Source organism: Anas acuta, chromosome 10 (genome assembly GCF_963932015.1).
Source record: "Anas acuta chromosome 10, bAnaAcu1.1, whole genome shotgun sequence".
NCBI classification, from domain to species: Eukaryota; Metazoa; Chordata; class Aves; order Anseriformes; family Anatidae; genus Anas; species Anas acuta.
In genome coordinates this window covers 1832028-1854541 of record NC_088988.1, presented here as the reverse complement: position 1 = coordinate 1854541, position 22514 = coordinate 1832028, and the positions used below count along the sequence as shown (strand labels likewise).

At 62.1% G+C, this 22514-nt stretch overlaps 3 protein-coding genes across 14 annotated transcripts in view; 2 read left to right on the top strand and 1 right to left on the bottom strand.

Moving 5' to 3' along the window:
• ZFPM1 (zinc finger protein, FOG family member 1) overlaps positions 1-12536 on the top strand; it is a 31619-nt gene extending 19083 nt beyond the window's left edge. For 2 of the 3 annotated variants that reach the window (XM_068693366.1, XM_068693368.1), the window contains 7 exons: positions 5498-5631; positions 7557-7662; positions 8535-8744; positions 8876-9100; positions 9327-9422; positions 9534-9683; positions 9799-12536. In XM_068693366.1, coding sequence (XP_068549467.1) covers positions 5498-5631; positions 7557-7662; positions 8535-8744; positions 8876-9100; positions 9327-9422; positions 9534-9683; positions 9799-12020 — 3143 coding nt within the window. In that variant the 3' untranslated portion in view covers positions 12021-12536. The remainder of the gene's footprint in view (positions 1-5497; positions 5632-7556; positions 7663-8534; positions 8745-8875; positions 9101-9326; positions 9423-9533; positions 9684-9798) is intronic. The other variant, XM_068693367.1, reaches the window with a different exon arrangement.
• A 730-nt stretch (positions 12537-13266) lies between these two features.
• CIDEC (cell death inducing DFFA like effector c) lies at positions 13267-15252 on the bottom strand. 2 transcript variants are annotated; one of them, XM_068693370.1, is made up of 6 exons: positions 15229-15252; positions 14505-14566; positions 14250-14391; positions 14000-14149; positions 13634-13818; positions 13267-13555 (listed from the first exon to the last, which is right to left on the bottom strand). In XM_068693370.1, exons 2-6 carry the CDS (start codon positions 14552-14554, stop codon positions 13363-13365), a joined length of 720 nt encoding a protein of 239 aa, XP_068549471.1. In that variant the 5' UTR covers positions 14555-14566; positions 15229-15252; the 3' UTR covers positions 13267-13362. The 2 variants fall into 2 exon arrangements, with proteins under 2 accessions (XP_068549471.1, XP_068549470.1); XM_068693369.1 differs by lacking the exon at positions 15229-15252 and adding an exon at positions 14701-14901.
• A 613-nt stretch (positions 15253-15865) lies between these two features.
• Positions 15866-22514, top strand: part of ZC3H18 (zinc finger CCCH-type containing 18) — a 41757-nt gene continuing 35108 nt past the window's right edge. For 5 of the 9 annotated variants that reach the window (XM_068693266.1, XM_068693264.1, XM_068693262.1 and 2 more), the window contains exons 1-3: positions 15867-15950; positions 16469-16538; positions 21495-22099. In XM_068693266.1, the coding sequence (XP_068549367.1) occupies positions 21509-22099 (591 nt within the window). In that variant the 5' untranslated portion in view covers positions 15867-15950; positions 16469-16538; positions 21495-21508. Of the gene's footprint in view, positions 15951-16468; positions 16539-21494; positions 22100-22514 lie in introns of those variants that run through there. The other 4 variants (XM_068693263.1, XM_068693267.1, XM_068693265.1 and 1 more) reach the window with 2 other exon arrangements.

The window sequence follows — 22514 nt, the reverse complement described above, 5'->3', positions numbered from 1 at the left end:
TTTTTCCTCTTTCCCCCTTTCCTTTCTCTCCTCCCCCCCCCCTTTCCCGTTCGCCTCCCTCTCTTGTTCGGTTGTGTTTATCTGCGCCGTGACTCCTGTCTGAATAATCTCTCGCAGCCTGGAGCTTGTGTGCAAACCTCAAGGTTTATTATCGGGGCGAGCAGGGCACGGCGAGGAGGGGACGGCTCGTCCTGACGGACAGCCCCTGCGCCCCGCCGCGCTCCCCCCTTCCCCTCCGCGCTGGTATGTGTGGGTGGGAAAAATTATTCCAGCTATTTCTCTTTATCATCCCCAGCCGGGCCGAGCGGCAGATAGTCGGGGTTGTGGTAGATTGCCGGGGAGAGAGGGGGGGCGCAGGGGAGAAATTAGGGTCCTGAGGAGCCCCCCTGCCCAGCCTGTGCCTGCTGGAAGCAAAGCCAAGCCCCGTGCCGGCACCGAAGGCAGCGGGATATTTGGTGGCAGGGCTGGGGATGTGTCCCAGAGGGGATGGGGACGCTTGTCCTGGTTTGGGGACACGGAGGGGGACCTGCGGGGCGCAGCACCCTGCCAGGGTTGGGGATGCTGCAGGGAGGAGGGATGCTGAGGACGGTTTGGGGGGGGATGCTGAGGGCAGTCTGGGGACACCACTGGGTGGAGGGGCGTGGATCTGCCCCGTGCACCAGCCCGGGTCCCTCTGCTCCCCTTTTCCATCTCCCAGTGGCTTCCTTCCTGCCCCCCAGCTCCCCACAGCACCCCCTTGTTCCCCTCTGCCCTGTCTGGGCAGCACCGGGGGGGTCCCAGTAGCCCCAAATGTGGGGACAGAGCGGGGACGAGGGACCCGAGAGGTGCCAAACCCTGGCCCAGGGCTCTGGCCACCCCTCGCTGGGGTCACCCCAAAACTTTCCCACCTCCCAGCCCTCCGTGAGCGCTTTCTGTGCCCCTCTGATTATTTCTGCCCCCCCATAGAGCCCAGCTCGGTGTGACAAAGAGCCCGGGGGGCTGTGGGGCCGATCATATCCTGGCTGGGAGGGCACCCATTCAGCTCTGAAATGAGCCGCGATAGCATCTCACGCCAGGGCAGCCGCTATTGTCTGCGGGGGGGGAAAAAGAAAAGGGGGGGTCCCCACTCTGCCTTTGCGTCCCCATCCCTCTCCTCCTGCGTTTGCGGGACGCAGCAACACCCCAAAGGCAAATGTCTCGGGGAGCCTTATCGGGACGCATCCTGCTGGGGCAGGGCGCCCCGGGCTGCGGGGGGGACCCGGGCACCGCGTGGCACCGCCGCGGCGCCTGCCAGCTGCGGGCCAGCTGGCGAGCGGGGCTCAGCACCCTTCCTTCACCACCCCCCCAGTCCCGTAAAGCACCCGCGGGGGCAGGTAACAGCTCCTCCATTAAGCGGGGTCAGGGTTCGGCGCGATAAGGGCTCGCCGGTGTTGGGCGGCGAAAAATCAATACGCGGCGAGCGATGGTGCGGGGCGATAAGGGCAGAAATCCCCCCCCCCAACCCCAGCGGCAGGGGGAAGGGAGGTGCGTGAGGACCAGACCCCGAAGCTGGGGGGCTGCTCGGTCTCCCCCCGTGGCTCAGGGCTGGCCCACGGTGCCCCCGGGATCAGCACCCTCGGGTACCCCGAGCCGCCCGTCCTCGCCCGCTCTAATTTAAGCCCCGCTCGCTCCTTTGTTGTTCCCAAGGCTGCCCTGATTACTCGAGCACCCGGGACGGCAAAGCCGGGATAATCTCCTTAGCCCCTTTGGAGAGATTTCCCTTTGTGAGCGGAGGTGAAGAGTGGAGATGCTGCGTGTTCGCGGCTTAAGACTCTTCCCAATCGGCTCCCTCCATCTTATCGGCGCAGTGCCATCACATCATTGCGCTAGTTGAGTTGTCAGGATTTATTCCTTCCGACGCCTTCCAGCCGTCGAAAAACAGCAGCCGGGGGCGTGCGGCGCCGGGGCTGGGGGCTCGGGGGGTTTCTCTTTTCCCCCCCAACTCAATTTTCCCAGCTGGGATGCTCCTGGGAGGCTGGGTACCAACCGATGGGCGCACGGACTCACCCTCCTCTCCGGGGGTCCCCAACCCTAAGGACAGCAGAGGGGCTGGCGTGAGACCCCTTTGTCCCCATTCTCTGTTTTTTTTTCTGGAATTGGGGTGTGTCTCATTTGGGGTGGGGGCCCCCAGGCCTGGCAGCCCCCCAGGGGCCGGGGCGCTGTATTAATAGGCCTCCTGCGTGGTGCTGCCGGTGCTGGGAAGCGGTCTCATGACTCCCTGATAGCTGTATTTATCCAGATAGTATCCAGGCAGCTGCAAACACTGCCGAGTCCTCACATCGGAGATCCCAGCCCGGGGCAGATCCGATTCTTTAGGGTTTGGTTCGAGTATCGCCGATGCGTTTGGGGCGAGGGGATGGAGGCCCCCCCCGGGACGTGGGAGCCTTTTGGGATGGGCGCAGCCCTTCTCTCCTGCTCGCTCCTGGAGGAAAATCGGACGTGTGTGTGCGCACACGTGTGCGTGGGGGGGTGCGTTTGCACCTCCTGAGCACCCAGGAGCCAGCGTGGGTCCCGGCGCTGCGTCCTCACCCCACCCGCTGCCCTTGCGCCATGGATGCGCCTTGGCACAAGGATGCCCGTGGTTTTGGTTGTGCAAGCAGGCTGGTGCAGATCACGCCATGGCCATGGGGACACCGCCGTGTGGCACCTCACATCCTCACCCCCCCAGGACCCCAGCCCCAGCTCGCCCTGGGTGCCCCAGGAGCTTTCTCTTTCATTTACCGGCCGATAGACGGCAGCGGCGCGAGGAACGGGATTAATCTTTGCTCCCCGGCAGAGCTCAGGCTATTTCTCTGAAATCTCTCGATGAGGAGATAAGGCAAGGCACAGGGCCTGGGCGAGCAGGAGCTGCCGGCCCCTGGGCAAACACCGGGGCGAGGGGACCAGCCCCATTTTTGTGCCAACCCCAGGGGATTGATTGTCCCCGAGCGGCACCGCTGTCCCCTTGCCATGGGGACCCCGTGCTGTGCCCAGCAGGTGCCCCTATTGGGACCAAAATCCCCTCGGTGTTATTTTTTTTTCCCCTCCTTCCTTCTTTTTTGGTGCTTTTCCTTTTCGAAGCCAGCAGCCCCATCCCTGCCCGGCGTGGTTAATCATCTCGCAGATGAGAATTCCTGCGATAACGGCGGGGCCGCCCGCGGGGTACCGCCTCGCCGGGAACCGATGGCGAGATTAGATAACGGGGTCGCTTCTCTTACCCCGCGGGGTGCTGACACCGAGCGCCGGTGGCGAGGGCAGCGCAGGGCACCCAGACTTTGCTCCCTGGAGCCACCGGGCTCCACGCGCCGGTCACCTCGAGCGTCCCCATGGGGTGGCACCGCCTGGGCCCTGGCACGTCCCGGGTCCCTGCTGCGGCGCTTTGAGGACAGGGCGATTCGGTTGAATTTGGGGCTGTCGGGGCTGGTTTCATGCGTGGATGGGGCCACCTGTGGGTGGCTGTCCCCATTTGGGGACGCTGCATGTGTGCTCAGCTTGGGTGGCATCCCCAGGGCCACCCATTTTCCCTTTTTTTTCCGTTATTTCCCCTGTGCCCTGCGTGTTTATTTGGGGAAGACCTTTTTTTTCCTCCTCTCTCTGGGTGTTATTGGCTACCTCGGTGAGAAGCACGGGGACAGGAACCCAGCTGGGCACCCCCGTGTCACCCTAAATCCCCACAAACTGGGGCACAACCATTCCCAGCAGCATCCCAAATCGTGCACAGGGTGCGGGCACAAATCCATCCGGAGACCCTCAGCCACCAGCACCGGGCTCTGCACCACCGGGAGCCCCGCTTTGGCCCAGCCCCGTGCTGCATTTTTGGGGGGCCGGGGGCGGATGCGCCCCGCTGCGGCGTGCCCGGTGGTGGGGCCGGCTCTATTTTTGTCCCCCCGTCTGGAACGGTTTTCTCTTTATCAGCGCCTGTGTGTTTTCTCTGCTGGGGATTGATACACAGAAGATGAAGTGCTCTGACATGGGAAGTGTCAGGCGAACGCGCTTATCTCGGAGACGTGGTCTCCTGACCCAAACGCCGCTGATTAGCACTGAGACGGGGGGAGGGGGGCATTAGGGGGGGGGCAATGGGGGTGGGGGGGTGGCAGTTGGGCTTGGACAGGGACCCGTTCCCCAGGGACACCCAGGCAAAAGCCAGAGGTGAGCTAAATCCACGCGGAACCCATGGGGAGCACCGGAGGGGGGCCAAGGCAGCCCGGGGGTGCTGTCCCGTGGCCGGGCTGGTGATGGAGGCACCTCGAGGGACCCCCGAGCCCACACCAGTGGCTTTGGGAGCCAGCAAGAGCCGGCTGCTGGCAATAACTGGGTGCTGGAAGTGCAAATTGGTGGGCAGCAGGGTGCCAGGGAGGAACAGCCCCCGTGGGGTCGTGGAGAGGGATGTACCCGTCGGCACGCCTCAGCTTTTGGGACCTTCGGCAACTTTGCGGAGCTTTTCTCCCATCCAACCCTGCCAGATCATGTTTTTTTTTTCCCCCAAGGGGCATCAGCTGCACCCCTGGGATGTGCTCGGAGCCGGGGCAGCACAGAGCTTCCTCACCCACCCCCCGGATGGAGGGGACTCGAGGTGACACCGCGGGGCTGGGCGCTCGCAGGCACCTCCGCCCCGCGCTCAGCACCCAGCGCTGCCGGTGGCTCACCTGAAATAACCCCGGCGCAGAGAGGATCCAGATGTCAGCCCGGCTAATAAACGCATCAGATTCCAATCTCTGCAGCCATGGGATCGTTTTATCCTCCCCGCGTTCCCAGCCCTGAAAGCAATTTGCCTCCAAACGAGCGCAGCCTCCTCCCCATCCACAGGACCCGCGCGATGCAGCGGTGCCCTCGGAGGACGTGGCCGAGCTCACGAGCTGGGCACCAGTGTCCCTGGGGACACATGGCTGGTTTTTGGGGGACCCCAGAGCGGCCCTGGGAGCCCCGCAGTGCTGGTGGCACCCGTGGGTGGCTCGCTGTCCTCGGGGAGCATCCTTTGTCCTGGGGTCCCGCGGCGCTGCGTGGCGAGGTGCAGCCGGCGCGCGCCCATCCGCGTATTGGTTACCTGCCATCTTATCTGCGCTCCGAAAGACAAAGGCACGGTTAAAACATTTTAGAGCAGCCTTCATAGTGTATTAACGTGTTATCTAACCCATTAAACCCGAGCCTTATCAGATCATCAAAGCCATTAAGGCCTGAAGCTGCTGCGACTTTGGGTGCGGGGATGGGAAGCGCTCCTTCCGCTCCGCCACGGCACCGAGCCCGGACCCCCGGTGTGGGCACGTGGGGCCCGAGTGGTGCCCTTGGGGCTCTCCCGGCTTTGGGGTCATGGTTTCGGCCAGTTGGGCACTCCAGCCCTGCTTTGGTTTTCCCCAAAACCTGCCTGAAAGGAACCTTCCTGTTCTTAACGCCTCCCGGGCACCATTTGGGAAGGGGATTGGGATTGGGATTGGGATTGGGATCGGGATCGGGGCTGCCCTTGGTGCCAGGGCCTGGCTGATTGTGGGGTTTCTCTCCACAGATGAGCTGGAGCTGGCGGTGCAGGATGGGGAGCAGCGGGTGCGAGCCCGACGGAGCCTCCCCGAGGGCTTCTCCTGGGGTCCCTTCCAGGGCAGCATCCACAGCGAGCCGGCATCGCCAGGGCACGGCGAGACGGTAAGGGGCAGTGATGGGAAAGGGGGAAACCCACAGCAGTGAGCGCTTTGGGGAGAGGAATCACAGGGGAGGGATTTTCCCTGCACCTGCGCTGGGATCCCTGACCCCATGGGAATCACCCGGCTGCTTTTGGGTACCCGAGGTGCTTCCCTCGCCCTCCCACATCCCCTTTGCACCACGGCGGTTAAAACACAGTGCAGGGGAGGTGGGGCTCAGGGGGGTGATTTGGGGCTCACCCAAAATCGGTGTGAGGGTGTGTGTGGGTGTGCACGGGTGTGCTGTAGGCTCTGGGGCCCCTCACGGCCACATCCTTCCCCTTTGCCCCCTCCCCGGAGCCGTGCGAGGGCAGCTCCAGCGCAGGGTCCTCGCAGGCGGGGCTCTCATCTTGGCTCCATCCCCACCTCCTCCTCCTCCTCGCTCCCTCACTCTTTTTTCTCTCTCTATATATATTTTTTTTTAGCTCAGGCCCGTTTATCTTTGCCGAATTAAATCCTTGATTAACCCTTATCTGCCCAGTTTGGCTCCCTATCTCCCGGTTGGCGCCGTGTGTCCAGACACCCGGTACAGGATGATTGATTTCTTAAAGATATGCGCGGCTTTTCTCTGATACTTCATTTATTGTCTAAATATTTTTGCTCCCATTTCAGCAGCTCCCTTATCGAGCCGGGCTGATGATTCCCAGCCCTGCTTTCCTCCACCGCTCGCCTCCCTCCCTATCTCTGCTTGGGGGAAGCGAGGAAGGGATCGCAGCCCCGTCCCTGATAGGGGCTGTCGCCCTTGGGTCCCTTCGCCTTTCTTGCTGGCGGCAGGAGCGGGGGGGACATGAAGGGGGTGTCCCCAAATCCCCAAATGCCAGCTCGCGGATGGAGATTTAGTGGGGACTTGGGGACATCGGGTGGCTCCTGGGCATCTTTGGCCAGGAACGTGGCTTGGTAGGGATCGGGGTGGAGGTGATGGAGGAGGAGGGTGCCTGCAGGTCCCACGGGGCTCCCCAAAATGCCCTTGCTCGGGAGGGTGCCCAAACCCTCTGGCAGTGCCAGCTGTATGGGGGCAGCGCTCGGTGCCTGTCCCACGTCCCCTGAGCCCACCTGGCCCTATGGAGCAGGGAGGATGGCTCGGGGCAGGGGGGGTGACAGTGGGCAGCGTGGGGCTGCCCCGATAACACCGGCCCGGGCGGATGCGGCGCAGATAGGGTTTCCGATGGTTATCGGGGCTGGTTCAGCGCGGAGACACTGACCTCTTTGTTCGAGGGAAAACAAGGGAGGTTTTTCAGGGCTGGGGGCCGTGGCCGGGACGGGCAGCCCACCCTGCATCCACAGAGGGGAAACGGGGAGACTGGGAGCACCCTGGGGTGCTGCAGGGCTCCGTGGAGAGCAGCACCTGCGCGGGGGCACCGCGGCTCCTCCGCGCACGGAGCAAATCTGCAAAGCAACAGCTGAAAACTCGCAGGGGGGGGCCCTATGCTGTGCCCCCCCTGCTCTCCAGAGCCGCTTTCTGCAGCATCAGCAGCTGCGGGCGGGCGCTGCGTGTGCACCAGCGCGGCGTGCACGCGTGCGTGCCAGCCCCTGTGTGTGTGCGTGCGCGCACGCGCGTGCGCTTTATCGCGCCGCGAGCGCTCGGCTCCTCGCAGCGATAAGGCCCAAACCGGCTGAGACTGTCAGCCTGAGTTGGAGGGTTTAGAAATATTGGGACGAATAATTAGATTTCATATCGTTACCGCGGCAGCCATCGGAGGATCAGGCAGATTAATTTCCAACCCCCACCCCCCCCGCCCCTTCCTCGCGCATTAATATTCATTAGAGATGCAGGAAGGCAAAGCCGGGCGCAGCGCTGGCATGGGCAGAGCTGCCGTGCCCCCAGCCCTGCTGTCCCCACGCTGTCCCCACGCTGTCCCCACGCTCACCCACGTCTCTCCCTGCCCGCAGCAGAGCCCTCCCGTGACGCTGGTGCTGGGGGACGAGAGCTGCTGGCTGTCCCGCCTGCCCCTCGTGCCCGGAGAGCCCGACGCCAACGCCGTCATCTTCAGGAAGGGTGGGTACCTGCCGGGGGGGGCACAGCCAGGGGGGCTGCGAGGAGAGGTGGTGCAAGATGCAGTGCAGGCAGTACTGGTAGCAGCGGTGCATGCACCTTGCAAGCCTTAGCGCAGGCATTAATGGCAGCGGTGGTGCAGAGCTGTGCGAGTGTTGGTGCAAAATCACTGCCAGCAGTGCTGCAAGTCAGTGCGAGCAATACTGCAGGCAGTTGAGCACCTCGGTGCAAGGAATATTGCAGGCACTGGTGCAAGATGTAGTGCAGGGATTAACGCAAGCATTGGTGCAAGACCCGGTGGAAACGTTGGTGCAAGATTCAGTGCAATGCTCAGTGCAAGCAGTACTGCAAGCATTGGTGCAAGACTCACTGCACTCATTGCTGCAAGCATTAATGCAGTAGGTGCAAGTATTGGTGCACTATTCAGCGCGAGCAGTTGTGCAAGCGTTGCTGCAGGACTCAGTGCAAGCACTGGTGCAAGATTCAGTGCAATACTCAGTGCAAGCACTACTGCAAGCATTGGTACAAGACTCAATGCATGCACTACTGCAAACATTGGTGCAGCCAGTGCAAGAATTGGTGCACTAGTAAATCCGAGCAGTTGTGCAAGCACGGCTGCAAGGCTCAGTGCCAGCACCAGTGCACGGTTCAGTACTGCAGGCGTTGGTGCAGGACCGGGCACGAGCACCCTTGGCAGCACCAGGGCTGTGCCAGGCAGCGCGGCTCAGGCGCAGGCTGACACCGCCACCTCCAGGCGAGCCGGGGCTCAGCCACAGCCAGGGGAACGCAGCCAGAGCTGCTTTTGGGGACACCACGATCCGGGGGTGGGGATCCCGCTCACCGCTCACCTTTTCTCCCCCCCCCCCAATATCCAGATGAAGCCGTGTGGTGCAGGACCACGCGCGCCGTGCGGGAGGCCGAGCCCGTGTGCGCCTTCGTGGTGGCCGAGCCGCCGGCCATCCCCAGCCAGGCGCTGAAAACCGAGCCTGGAGACGCACCCTACACAACCCCACTGCACTCCGACATCCAGCTGCTGCCCCAGCAGGCCGGCATGGCAGCCATCCTGGCCACCGCCGTGGTCAACAGTGAGTCCCCGGGGCTGGGGGGCACGGCGGGGGCTCGGGGCGACGCTGGCTGAGGGGTCCCCAGCCACCCGGCAGGGCGCAGCATCCCTGCGCTCGCCCCATCCCCTCCCGCCCGTCCCTTCCCTCCGCAGAGGACGTCTTCCCGTGCAAGGACTGCGGGATCTGGTACCGGAGCGAGCGCAACCTGCAAGCCCACCTGATGTATTACTGCGCCAGCCGGCAGAGCTCGGGCTCGCCCGCCGTGGACGAGAAGCCCAAGGAGACGTACCCCAACGAGCGCGTCTGCCCCTTCCCGCAGTGCAAGAAGAGCTGCCCCAGCGCCAGCTCCCTGGAAATCCACATGCGGAGCCACAGCGGTGCGGCACGGCACGGGGACACCGAGGGGTGGGGAGGTTGCGTGGTCACCAGTTAGAGGAGGGTCCCCCCCAGTTTGGGGCACTGGTTTGGGCAGCGCCCTGCAGCTGGTGCTCGCTTGCAAAGCGTAAATTCGGAGCGGGGTTGCCGCGTGTTGGTGGGGGCACAGGGGGTGTCCCCGCGGTCCCCGTCCCTCGGTGCTGAGCTGTCCGCCCGTCTGTCCCGCAGGGGAGCGGCCGTTTGTCTGCCTGATCTGCCTGTCCGCCTTCACCACCAAAGCCAACTGCGAGCGGCACCTCAAGGTGCACACCGACACCCTCAACGGTGAGTTGGGGCCACCCAACCCCTGCGGGTCCTGGGGACGGCGGCACCGGGGGATGGCGGCGATGGGGACGGGGCCCCCACGTCCCCTCCATGCCCCTGCATCCCTCGCAGGCGTGTGCCACAGCTGCGGCTTCATCTCCACCACGCGGGACATCCTCTACAGCCACCTGGTCACCAACCACATGATTTGCCAGCCGGGCTCCAAGGGAGAGGTGTACTCGCCGGCACCGGCGCTGCCCAACGCCAAACCCCTCGCCCCCGGTGAGTACGGGACGGGGACGTGTGCCAGCACCCCCACCGAGGGCTGCGTCACCATGGGGTGGGATGCTCGGACCCCCCACCAGCTCTTTTAACACCTTTTTCCCCCCCCTGTCAGGGCTGAGCCAGCCGAACAACCCGCCCGTGCTGAAGTGCAGCCTGCCAGCCTTCCTCCCCGAGGGGCTGCCGGCCCTGCCGCAGCACGTGGTGCTGCACGGCCCCCTGCCCGCCGTCCTGCCCGGCCCCGAAGCCCCCCCGCAGCCCGCATCGCCCCCCGACGCCGCAGCGGGACCCCCGGCTTCCGAGGCGCAGAACGGCGAGGCCAAAGCCCCTGCCGGTGAAGGGCCATCCTCCTCCTCCTCTTCTTCCTCCTCTTCCTCCGGCGAGCCCGTCCGCATCAAGGAGGAGCCCGCTGACAGCCCGCTGAGCGAGGCGGAGGCGCCGAAAAGCGGGGAGGGGGCCGGCAGCCCCGGCTCGGAGCCAGAAGCCGGCTCCCGAGCCTCGTCCCCCCGCAGCCTCCCCGCGGGGAAGGTGAAGTCGGAGCTCGCCAGCCCCACGCCGGGCTCCAGCCCCGTGCCCAGCGAGCCGGGAGCGGGCACGGCGGGCGGCACCGTCTTCCTGCCCCAATACCTCTTCGGCCACGAGGCCGCTGCCGCCGCCGTGGTGCCGCAGGCGTCGGAGATCCTGGCGAAGATGTCGGAGCTGGTGCACAGCCGGCTGAAGCAGGGCCACGGCGCCGTGCCGCCCGCCCTCTTCCCCGGCGCGCCGGTGCCCAAAGGGGCCACCTGCTTCGAGTGCGAAATCACCTTCAACAACATCAACAACTACTACGTGCACAAGCGCCTCTACTGCTCCAGCCGGCACCTGGCCGAGGACAGCCCCCCCGGCGTGCGCAAGCTCAAAGCCCCCCCCGGGGCACCCAAGGGTCCCGCGGCACCCCCGGGAACGCTGCTGGCCCCAGCGTCGGGCGAGGTGCAGGGGGCGCCCGCTGGAGACGGGGACGGGGGCCGCGCCGCCACGCCACCAGCACCTCCAGCAGCCCCCCCGGAGGAGGGCAAAGCGGGGTCCCCCGAAGCGGAGGCGGCGTCGGGGCGGTGCAGCGAGGACAGCCAGAGCCCCGGCAGCACGGGGGGGGACGAGGGGGACGAGGACCCCAGCAAGACGCTGTGCGAGGCGTGCAACATCCGCTTCAGCCGCCACGAGACCTACGTGGTGCACAAGCGCTTCTACTGCGCCTCGCGCCACGACCCGCCGCTGCGCCGCCCCGGCCTCACCAAGGTCCCCTTCCTACCCCAACCCCCCCGCACCCGCAAACGCCGCAAGCTCTACGAGATCCACGGGGCCGAACCGGCCCCTCCGGCAGCTCCCGACCCTAAAAACCCGGGGGCTGCTGCCCCGTCGCCCAGCTCCAGCCCCGACGCCGACGGCCCCATCGACCTGAGCAAGAAGCCGCGGCGGCGAGGCGAGCCCCCGGCGGCGACCCCGCTGCTGCCGCTGGCCGATTACCACGAGTGCACGGCTTGCCGAATCAGCTTCAACAGCCTCGACAGCTACCTGGCCCACAAGAAATACTCGTGCCCGGCCACCCCGTTGCAGCCCGGCGCCCTGGAGCACCTGCAGAAGATCAAGGGCGCCGTGCCCGCCGTGCTCAAGGGTGGCCGCAGCCCCGACGACGGCACCGGTGACGGGGACAAGGCGGCACCGCCAACGGGGAGCCCCGGGGGTGCCCCCAAGGCGCTGGCTCTGCCGCCCGCCTACCCCGGGGCGTCGGGGGGGGACTCGCTGCAGCGGTACCCCAAAGGTGCCAAGGTGCCCCTCTCCGTCTGCCCCTACTGCCCGCTCAACGGGGCCGTCAAGGGAGACCTCATCGAGCACTTCCGTAACGCCCACGGGCTCTTCGTGGCCAAACCCCTGCCCGCCGGCCACGGGCTCCCCGAAACCCCGACGCCCGGGGGCGGCAGGACGCCCGAGCCCCCCGCCGCTTCGCCCCCTCGCCCCCCACTCGCCCCTCGCCTCCGCCGGGACAGCTTCAACGGCAAGGAGGTTCGGGACCCCCCCTCCAACGGCAGCCCCCGACCCCCTGCCTCACCCCGGCCCCCCGCTTCGCCCGCCGCCCCCGAGGCGCTGCGGGAGGGCCCCCCACCCCGCCAGCCCCCCACGCCCCCCGCCTACACGGACAGGGGGGTGCAGACCCCCCCGGCGAAAGGGGGGGCCGGCCCCGTGCCCAACGGCAACCACAGGTACTGTCGCCTCTGCAACATCAAGTTCAGCAGCCTCTCCACCTTCATCGCGCACAAGAAGTACTACTGCTCGTCCCACGCGGCCGAGCACGTCAAGTAGGGTCGCGTGCCACCCCCCCCCAGCCTTTTTTTTTTGGGGGGGGGGTCCTGTGGGAAAAGGAGCGGCCAGGGGGGCGCCTGCTGTGCCAGGGGACCCCGCGGACCTGGTGCTGTGCCGACAGCAGGGGTGGGTGCACGGTGGGGTAAAGGGGGTGTGTGGACCCTTGGGGGGGTGGAGGATTAAGGGGGGGCCCCACGGAGCCTTGGGTGCCCCCAGACCTCGCCCCAAATCCCTCTGATGTGGGGATGAGCGGATGGAGGGGTTTGCGCGCATCCAAGGCGCAAGGACCTGAAGACATCAGGGTGTGGGCAGGGGGGGCCGGACCCCCCGGCCCTATAAAGCCCCCTACCTCAGCCCCATCGCCCTCCTCCACCCGGTGCTGCAGGGAAATTGAGGCAAGGGGGGGGCGAGGGGGGGGGGCTCTGCCCTGGGCAGACACTACAGGGACAGGAGAGCACTGAAGGTGAGCGCTGTGTGTATACGTGTGTACAGAAATAAATCCCTCTAACACCGCCACGCTGCCGCCTCCCTGGGGGGGGGGAGAAGGGCTGGGGGTCCCGGGGTGCAGCCCCCACCCTTGGAGGGGCAGCTGGTTAATTAGCTGCTTAACGAAGGGGAGGAGCTGCTGTGGGTTCCTGTGCCGGAGCCCCAAAACTGGGCTGGGGGCCCCAGGTGAGTGGTTTTGGGGTCTGGTGCGCTTGGGGTCGGTGGCTGTGGTGGCACCAGCAGGAGGTGGCCACGTCCCCGTTCCCCGGGGGCTGGGGGGGCACCGGGCAGACAGTTTGGGGCCACCCCTGGCCAAGGGGTTGGGGACACGAGCAGCTGAGCCACTATCTGCAATTAAACCCTAATTACACCAAACCACCCCAATGTGCTGTAGCTGTGTGGGGTGGCTTCAGAGCCACCGGGCATCTGGGGTCCCCATGGGGCCAGGAGGCAGCACGGGGCTGCACGAGGCTCCAGCTGCCCCCCCAAGCCCTGTAGGGGAGTAAAAGGCCACCTCTCCCCCAAAAACCCCAAAAAAGGGTGATGCAAGTATCCCTCGTGGCACTCCAGCCTGGGGCAATCCTACAGCAGCAGCTCCCCGGGGGGCTTCTTGCACCAGCATCCCCACCCCACTGCCCTCTTGCACCACCGCCTGGCCCAGCCCTGTGCCAAGCAGGGGGGGGGGGCAGCCAAAAAAAACCCTAATTCCTCCAGCCAGGGAGGGGAAAGGACGCGGAGAAGGAAAATTGGAGAAACTTGACTTAAATAAATATATTTACAGAGTAACAGCTACCGCGGAGACGTGGCCACATCCACCCGGCACAGCTCCAGGGGACCCCCCAAAACACCCCAGCCCTCACTGTGGGGTCTTTTTGGGGGGCGGCGGTGGTGGGGGGAGGCTGCGGGGCAGGATTTTGGGCAGCACCGGGTTCCTCTCCTCCTCCTTGGGCTCCTCGGTGGCGTCCAGGAGCTGCTCCATGTAGCAGGAGGTGCCCAGCAGCACGTGGCCGGTGGCTTGCATGGCGAAGAGCACCCAGCGCAGGGCTTCCCTGGGGAAGGGGGGATTTGGGTGAGCACCCCCTGGCGTTTTGGGGTCCCTTTTGGGGTCCCTTTTTGGGGTGACTCACTTGACGAGCCGCTTGGCGCCGCGGCAGCGCAGGTCGTAGGACATGCTGTAGGTGCCGTAGAGCGTGGCTTTGACGTTGAGGCAGCCCAGGTCCCGGGGGCTGCTTTTGTAGAGGTCAAAAGTGACGCAGGCGACGTCGATCCGCCGGGGGGGCTTGCGGGAAAGGCTCAGCTGGTAGCCGGGGGTCTACGGGCACAGCGGGGTCGGGAGTCCCCAAAGGGTCCCCCCCCGAGCTATCCGAGGCACCCTCGCGGCGCAGCATCGCGCCGGATCCCAAAGGTACCCGAGGTACCCCCGCGGATCCCGTTTTGGGGACGCATCTGGGGTAATTGGGGGGGTTCCTAATTATCGACCCCATAGGGCTCACCTTGGGGGCAGCCCACGTCTGCCCCTTGGCCAGCGCCATCAGCACGGCGCCCTCCTCCAGGGTGCGGAAAAACGCCTCCGTCTCCACCGCCGTGCCGTCCTCCTCCAGCACCAGCACAACGGGGCCGGGGGCCAGCAGGGCGCTCTGAGCCTGTTTTGGGGTGGGGTGGGGGTTTTAGGGTGAGGGACAGACAGACCCCAAATGGATGGACGGATGGACAGACGGACGGATGGACAGACGGACGGCTCACCTGGCGCAGCAGCTCGGCGAGGCTCGGGGCCATGATGCCCTTGCGCAGGCTGCGGTCCCAGTTGCAAACCCGAAAAGGTCGGGGCCGCGGCGCCGGGTTCAGCAGCAGCTGCTGGGTCATCGAGGCGCTGGCGGAGACGCACCTGGGGAGACGGGGACAAAACCATCAGGGGGGTCCCGACACCCTCCAGCACCCCAAATCCCCGTAGGGACCGAGGTGTCCCCATCCCGGGGACGGTGCCACCCCACGGCTTACTTGGAGACGGGGGCGGCCAGGCGCAAGCTGAGGGATTTGGCGTAATCCATCGCGGCGCCCCGCTGGGTACGGAGGGGAGGAAAAAGGGTTTCAGCTCCGGGCAGTGTTTGGGATCTCCGGCCCCGCGCCGGCCCCGCAGGGGTTGCGCCTGCCCTTTGGCTCGGTGTCCCCGTGTCCCCGTCCCCGTGGCTCTTACGCAAAGCGGCGCCTGGGGCTGAGTCAGCGCCGGGGCAAAGGGGAGACGGAGACACGGCCACAGCCGCGCCCCGACCCCATACAACGGGGCACCGGGGCTGGGGGCATGGATATAGGGGCACCCACCCGGCCAGGGTAACCCTGGTGCTCCAGGGAGAGGGCGACAGCCAGCCCCAGCCCATAGCCCCCAGCCCAGTAGCCCCCATCCCCACCCCAGTAGCCCAGTAGCCCCCCAGCCCACCCCAGTAGCCCCCATCCCCTCCCAATACCCCCATCCCATAGCCCCCAGCCCCATAGCCCCCATCCCATCCCAGTAGCCCCCATCCCCATCCCAATAGCTTCCATCCCAATAGCCCCCAGCCCCATCCCAATAGCCCCCCATCCCATCCCATAGCCCCCATCCCAATAGCCCCCACCCCCATCCCAGTAGCCCCCCAGCCCCGTCCCAGTAGCCCCCATCCCAATAGCCCCCACCCCCATCCCAGTAGCCCCCCATCCCAGTAGCCCCCCATCCCCAGTAGCCCCTCACCTCCACCCCACACTCCCAGCAGTGCCCCCCCCAACCCCACTCACCCTATATAACTGATGGCAATATTGGGGTGGGACCAGTTTGGGGTGGGTGGGACCAGTTTGGGTGGGCGAGACCACATTGGTGGGGGCGGCACCAGCCTGCAGCCCTTGCCCCCTGCCAGGCTGCCCCTCCCCACACCCCCAGGCACCATCCCAGTGCTCCCAGTAACCCCTCACGTGCTCACTGGGGCACCCCCAGGTGCGTGCCCCTTTAAAAGGGGGCGTGGCCAGGGGGGAGGGGGCGTGGTCAGGGGTGAGGTGGGCGTGGCCAGGCGGGGCGGGGCGAGCCGGGCGAGAAGTGGGCGTGGCCATGTGTGAGTGGGCGTGGCCAAGCGAGGCGGGGGCGTGGCCAAGCGAGGCGGGGGCGTGGTCAGGCGATGAGGGGGCGTGGTTATAGACTGAGGGGGCGTGGCCTAGCGGGGCGGGGGCGTGGCCTCTCTCCCGCTCCCCTCCTCCCCTCCCCCCCCCCTTGCGCGCGGCCCGGCGCGTCTTGATGACGTCACGCCATGGCCGCCCTGCGCCGCCGCGAGTAGAGGCCCCGGCCCGAGCGCGCCGCCGCCGCCGCCGCCCCCCCCCCGCTGCCGCCGCCGCCTCCTTCCCTCAGCTCCCCGGCCCCGGCCCCGCTCCCCCCGGCTCCTCCCGGCTCTGCCCGGCCCCTCCGGCCCGGCCCGGCCCGCCCAGGTCAGCGCCTCCCGCCCTGGCGCCGGTTGCGGCCTAGTGCCGGGGGGTGGGCGGGGGGGAGGGGGCGGCCTGTGAGGAGAGGGGGAGGGGAGGGGAAGGGGCAAGGGGAGGGGGTGAGGGGGGAGGCCCCGGGTCGGGGGGGGTGGGCCCGGTTTGTGGGGGACGGTCCTGGTTTGGGAGGGGTGGGCCCGGAGGGGGTGGGGGGGGGTTGGGGTGAGGGGGTGGGGGTGTGGGGGGGGCTCTAAAGGGGGTTGGGGGCGCCCTAAAGGGGCTGGGGGGGGGCCTGAGGGGGTTGGGGGGGCTCTGCGGGGGCTGGGGGGGTCCTAAGGAGGCTTGGGGGATCCTAAAGGGGTTGGGGGGGCCCTAAAAGGGTTGGGGGGAGCCTTAAGGGGGTTGGGGAGGGTCTTGGGGGGTCTTAGGGGGTTGGGGGGCTGCAGGAGGCACTGACCGTGTCCGTCTGTCCCTGTCTGTCTGTCTGCCTGTGTCCCCGTGTCCGTCTGTCCATCCCCTGGCCACAGGCACTGCCGCAGGAGCCTCGGCCCCGGGGCGCAGCGCTCGCAGCCCAGCCTGGCAGGAGCCCCCTCCCAGGTAAGGCGTTAGGGTCCCGGATCCCCCCCTTCCCCAGTCCCACAAAGGGGGTGCAGCCCCCTGGGGAGGCTTCGTGGTGGGCGCAGGGCAACACAAAGCTGCTGCAGGGGCTCAAATCCCCCCTGTGAGGCATCCCAGCAGGGCCAGCTCCTTCTCACAGCCCTCCTCTCACTCCCCCCCCAGTAACGTTTTCTCCCTTTGCTGCTGGCAGTAACTCAGCTCTCCTGCAACGCCTGCTGCTTTGGCTGTAGGAGCACCTCCAGGGGGTGAATTCTGCCTCCTAATGTTTGTCCAGATTAAAGGAAAAGGGTCGAGATCTAATCCCACTAGCTGCCTGCAAGGCATCTGATCCAATTTTCCGAGTAGAGCTAGATTTTATGATTATTCCCAAATCCCACAGAAAGCAGGAGCAATTGTACTTGGTTTTTATCAAGGGACCAAGGCTCCAATCGCTCACAATTAACATTTGCCAGCACGGAGCTGCAGGAAGAGCTCCGCGTGCTCCAGCTGTAGGAAAATCAGTTCCACCCCTAAACAAACTCCAGCTGCTTCCAGCTCCGTTTCTCTTTGGGTTCCAGCCCCGAGCCCGCCTGACAAAGCAGAGAGTGGCACCGCTTGGCTTGGCGTTAGCGTTCTGGATCAGAGCTCTCTGTGCTCACCTTTAAACCTCAGCTCGCTGCAGGTGGCTGTCACCGAGCGATCCTCCTAAATTCCCACTAAAGGCGGCTCGGTTTCTGCATTAAAAGCTTTCCTGACAGCTGCCAGGCCGTTGGGGGGTCTTGTGCAGCTTCAAAGTTGTGGCTAGAGTTAGCCCCTGCTCCAGAACTTTTCTGGCCTGCATTAACCAATGTTTTCGTGCATCTCATTAATGGAAATATTTTGATTTTGCATCAGGCTGCTCTTTTTTTGGCCCCTGCCCAGAGGGATCTGTCCTGTGGCCACTCCGGGAGCTGTGAGGTAGCTCCCAGGGGGCTGTGGAGGTTGGGTTTGAGCTTGGTTTTTGCCATCTGCCTGGCGATTTATAATATTTAAAGACTGAAGCTGATGGATCTGCCGAGATCCAGTTTTCTGTAGCGTACCCAGTGCCTCTGGAAACGCCTGAGCTGTAGGCTCCTGCACCGTGTTCATTGGGAAAAAGCTTTTTGTGGCTGAACCTCGAAGGGGGAAATGTGCTGAATGAAAGGAACGCTTCCCAGGAGTTTCTGTCATTGGTTTCAGGTCCCGTCTCAGCTGCCAGCTGTATCTTACAGGTGCTGTGCTGAGAGGGAAGTTGGGCCTTTCGGTGCCCGCAGGATGCTGCCTCCAGCAGCGAGGCAGCCAGCGGTGTGTAAAGTTGAGCTTTGCCAGCTTAATTTAAGGTATGGCTCAGAGCTTTAACTCGCTCTGGTTGGAAACAGCAAGAAGAAACAGAATTTCTGCCAAAAATAGGCGCTGTGGTCAGGCCACTGCGAGCTGATAGGAGCTGGGTGGGGGCACAAAGATCTCCTAGGAGCAACCTGAGGGGCTTTTGTGGGGACAGTGAGCGTTGTCCAGCTCATGCCTGGCAGCTGGGAGGCTGGCGTGTGCTTACTGCATGTGGGACAGCTGCAAAGTCCTCGATTTTTCTGTTGAGACATCATGTGAGCTGCTTTTAAGGGGTTTTCAACTCAATGAGGCATCCACAGGTGCTTCTAGAGATGGTAAAGACACAATTTTGGCCAGAAGTGCACCCCCTCATTACACTCCTTCCAAAATCTCCCAGTGGAAAGGCGGTTCCAACTTTTTAAGCCTGCCAAAGGTTCTCCAAACTTTGAAAAATGCTTGGGTGGGCTGTTCTGAACTAGTCTGTTTCAGACGTGAGGAGCCTTAAAAGTTGAGCAGATGAAGTCAGTATTGGAATAAAAGCAGCTTTGACCGAAGTCATCTTTGCCTGAACTACCTGTGATTTTAAAGATTCCTCTGAGATAAAACACTGCCAAGTGGGAAGTGTTGTTATACACCTGCTTTGTTACCCAGCCCCTGAGCTACAAGTCAAACAATCTTTCCTGTAGCTTAACAATTATTTTTTTTTGCTTCTGTGGCCAGTTTTGAAGACAGCAAGAAATTTTTAAGACACAAAAATTCCAAACTTGTGAGTTATGGAAGTTGTGGATTTCTGCTCTACCATTTATGTCAGAATTATTCAATTTAAAAGACTTCCACGTAGTCAAATTTTCCTGGTATTCATTTGTAGGTGTCATTAAAGCAGAGTGGAAAGGAAAAGACAAATTTTAAAATAATAATAATAATAATAATAATAATAACCTGCAGGATTCCAGAGACTGGGGATAAATGGTTTTTCTCTACGAATGAGAGGCTACAAGTAATACCGATCAGGTCAGGGATAAGATATTCTTAATTAATCACTTAATTAATGCAGGTAAGGATATTTCTGTGGTACTAAACCTTCGTTTGCAGTCCTGGGGGTCTGCACAGGGTGAGGAATGGCAGTGGGCACGTTATCACCCCTGGCAGTGACCTGGTGAGGAGCTGCTCAGCCCTCTGCGGGGCTGTTAAATCAAGCATCTTGCAGGCTGCTTGGATTTTGTGAGCTCTTTTCAACCGGCTGTCACTGATTGTGCTCCTTATCATTTCTGCTGATGGAAATGAATAGGAAATTATAAAAAAAAAAAAAAAACTCCATGCATCAGTTGCTTACAATAACGCCCGTAACAGCTGCCGGTGGAGGTGAGTGCTTTATGCTCATCAGCTCAGCTGGGGGTGAAAAATTCATATTTGTTTTCTTTCCCAGCCCTCTGAGGGGCTCGGTGTCGAGTGCAGGGAGGCATCTCCGTTGCTTAAAAGCTTTTGTTTTGGTGCTGCTTGTTTGGAAGAAACCAGAAAACAAATTTCCTGAGCCGCATCCCAGCTTGACAGCTTTTTACAGTCCTGCTGGCCTCTCAGGGCTGACCTTCCACGTGTGATGCGCGTGGTTGTAACTTCCCAGGCGCTTGGGCAATTAAAATTGCTGTCATAAAATTGCTCTCGAAGCCAGCACCAATTTGTGCAAAGCGTTGATGAGCTCGGCAGCGACCTTTCTGCGCTCAGGAAGGATTTGTTTCGGGTTCCATCCCGTTTAAGTGCCCAGAGGCACTCGCTGTCTTTTAATTTGGGTTTCTAACTTTTCAGCAGAAGCACAGCTTTGGTTTTGAGGAAGAACCCGACTTGCTCCAGAGTGCAGAGAAACAGGAGGAGCTCGCAGGCAGCTCCCAGCGTGACCCTGCTGCTCCCCAGGGCTCCATCGGTGGGCACATTTATTAACTGGCTGATATTTTTGCAGGGCTTTGGCAACTTGGAGAGCTCAGATACTGGGGACTAAGATTTATACATACTTGTACTGCTCTGGGGAGAGTTTCTGTGCTTTTATTTTTTTGAGGTGTGTTCCCAGTCCCTCTGCAAAGCTCCCAAGGTGTGAGGAGCAGGATTTTCCAGAGTGGCTTTCATCTGGGGAGCTTGCTGCAAATACCAGCTGATAATGTCCTCGCTGTGGGGAAGGCAGGAGATGTTATCGCAGCGATGACAGTGCCCAGGACATAAATACAACAGTCCTTGGTGTGCCTTCAGCCTGCCTGTCTTTTGCCATAAGTGATAGCAAGAGCGACCCCCCCTGTGCTGAACCAGAGGAGCACAGCAGAGAATGGTGGCTTTTATCCTAAAAATAGCGGGTAAAAACCCGGCAGCTGATGCCGTGGTTTGGTTGCTCCAGCAGTAAACGTGCTTTTGGGGAGGCTGTAGCTGGGAGTGGCTGAAATAAAACGTGATGCACAATAAGGAGAAGAAACCCTGTCGGTTCATAATCCCAGGTCTTTTCTTTAGCTTCTCTAAGCCTTGCTTGGCCTCCAGCTTTTCTCTTCTGGCCGCCCCAGTTTGGTTTTTGAGGCAGCCGAGCCCTGTTGGTTATTGCAGAGGGGGTGAGGAAGGAATTGGGGCCGTGTCTCCTTAGTAGGGCTAAGGATTTGCTACAGCAGCAGCCCACAGCCAGAGGGCAAGGGGTTTTCATCACCGTCAGCTTTTGTCTAGCTGTGGAGCTGTAATCTTACCAGGAGGAGCTGGGGCTCAGCCTCTTCCTGGGTCGCACAGTCCTGCTATAAATTTATGTGTTCTGGAGTAAAAGAAATAAATGTATGGGTTCTGCTTTGTTTTTGCTTTCCCTGCTTTACATCTCGTCCATGTCCGTTGTATTTATTATGCTTGCACTAAGCAGAGGTCGGATTTTTAACCCGTATTCATACCAAGCACACGTTCCTGTTGGACTTTCGGAGGAAAAGCGCCTGTTGGAGAAGTTTGCTGCTGCTTTGAAGAAGTTCTGATTCCTTATTATATAAAGCAGGTAGAGATTAGCTGGCAATAATTAACCTTGATTAGAAGTCCAGGATTTTTCATGAATGCATCCTGTCCTCGTTTTCATATCTGTTCTGGAAACAGTGTAAAAAACTGCAAGTATATCCCAGACTCACAAAATATGGGCTCTTTTTTTCCAGAATCTTTGCAAATGGTGTCCCTGCCTCCCGGGGAGCCTGTGCTGTCTGCAGCGCCGTGTGCTTATGGTGATAAAAATGTCTGAAAAGCTGGTGGCAAAGAAATGCCACCACCGAGTGTGCCTGGGGTGAGAAAACCAGCGTGGGACTCCTGGGGATTGCTTGGTGGGAGAGCTGCTGCAGCTCGCCTGCTAGAGCCTGTAGCTGAAATCCCAGCCTCGTGCTGTACCCCTGTGTGTTAAGGGTCTCTTATCTAGTCTGGAATAAATTCTTTAAGTAATTTAAACTCTGTTTTCTTCTTGAAGGTAGTAAGATTAACTGTGTTCATGGATTCAACCGTTTTTTTATTTAGGAGACAAAAATCAAGGCGAATCAAGGGAAATCTTTCTCGGTTTCCCAGCTTGTTCCCCATAACAAGTGTTTGTGTTTTTTTTTTGTTTTCTTTTTTTACCCTCTGCAGACAATTGGGTACTGATGGAAGTTTCCGACAGCCCTGAGCGAAACCCCTGCTCTCCCGGCGAGGAGGACCAGCGGCTTTCCGATGACGAAGCCCTGAAGGAGAGCGGGTCGGAGCGGGAGCTCGATGGAGAGGGCGGCCGAGGCAGCGTCCTGGGAGAGGAGGAGGAAGACACAGCCCGGGGACTGAGTCAGGGCGAAGAGGAGAACCACTCGGATGAGGAGGATCGCTTGAGCGAAGCCAAGTCTCAGGACTCAGAGAACAACGAGCGGAGCGGGGAGCTGAAGAGCCCTCCGCCTCGCAAAGGGGAGGAGGAAGAGCGCACCAACGACCTCGGGGATGAAGCGTCCTCCGTCACCCGCGAGCTGGACGAGCACGAGTTGGACTATGACGAGGAGGTTCCCGAGGAGCCGAGCGCTGCTGCCGCCGAGGAGGACGGCGAGAAAGCTGCTGGTGAGGATGACGAGGAAGAGGAGAAGGGAGACGACGCCCACGAGGACGAGAAGAAATCCAGCGGGAAAAGTGACGACGAGAAGGATGGCCAGGATCCCGTCAAGGAGAAGAAGAAAGAAGAAGACGACGGAGAGATTGACGACGGTGAAATCGATGTAAGTACGAGCTGCTCCGAGGGGGGCAGAGGCTTGTCCTTGTTTGAATATTTGCCTCTCGGATGCCGTGCCTTTTTTCCCTTCTGTCACCTGAGCGTGCTGGCTGGGTCCCAAATTAACACGCTTTTTCCTTGGAGGTAAGACCACGCTGTGTGCCAAGCCCTAAACTCAGAGGTTAGGGCACCCATTGCCACATCTTACAAAAAAATTTTGTGCCACGTGTTGTTGGAGCAGCTGCAAACGAGTTTTTTCCTGCCCAGTGTGGAGCAGCTCCAGTGCTTTAAGAAACTGTTCTGCTCTGGCTCTCGGAGGACTTCAGGATGATGCTGACAGCAAATTGCTTAGCAAGGGGTTAGGGGACCACAAGCTGCCTCAGCAGCTTCCTTTGAGAGGCTGGAGCTGTGGGGTGGCTCCG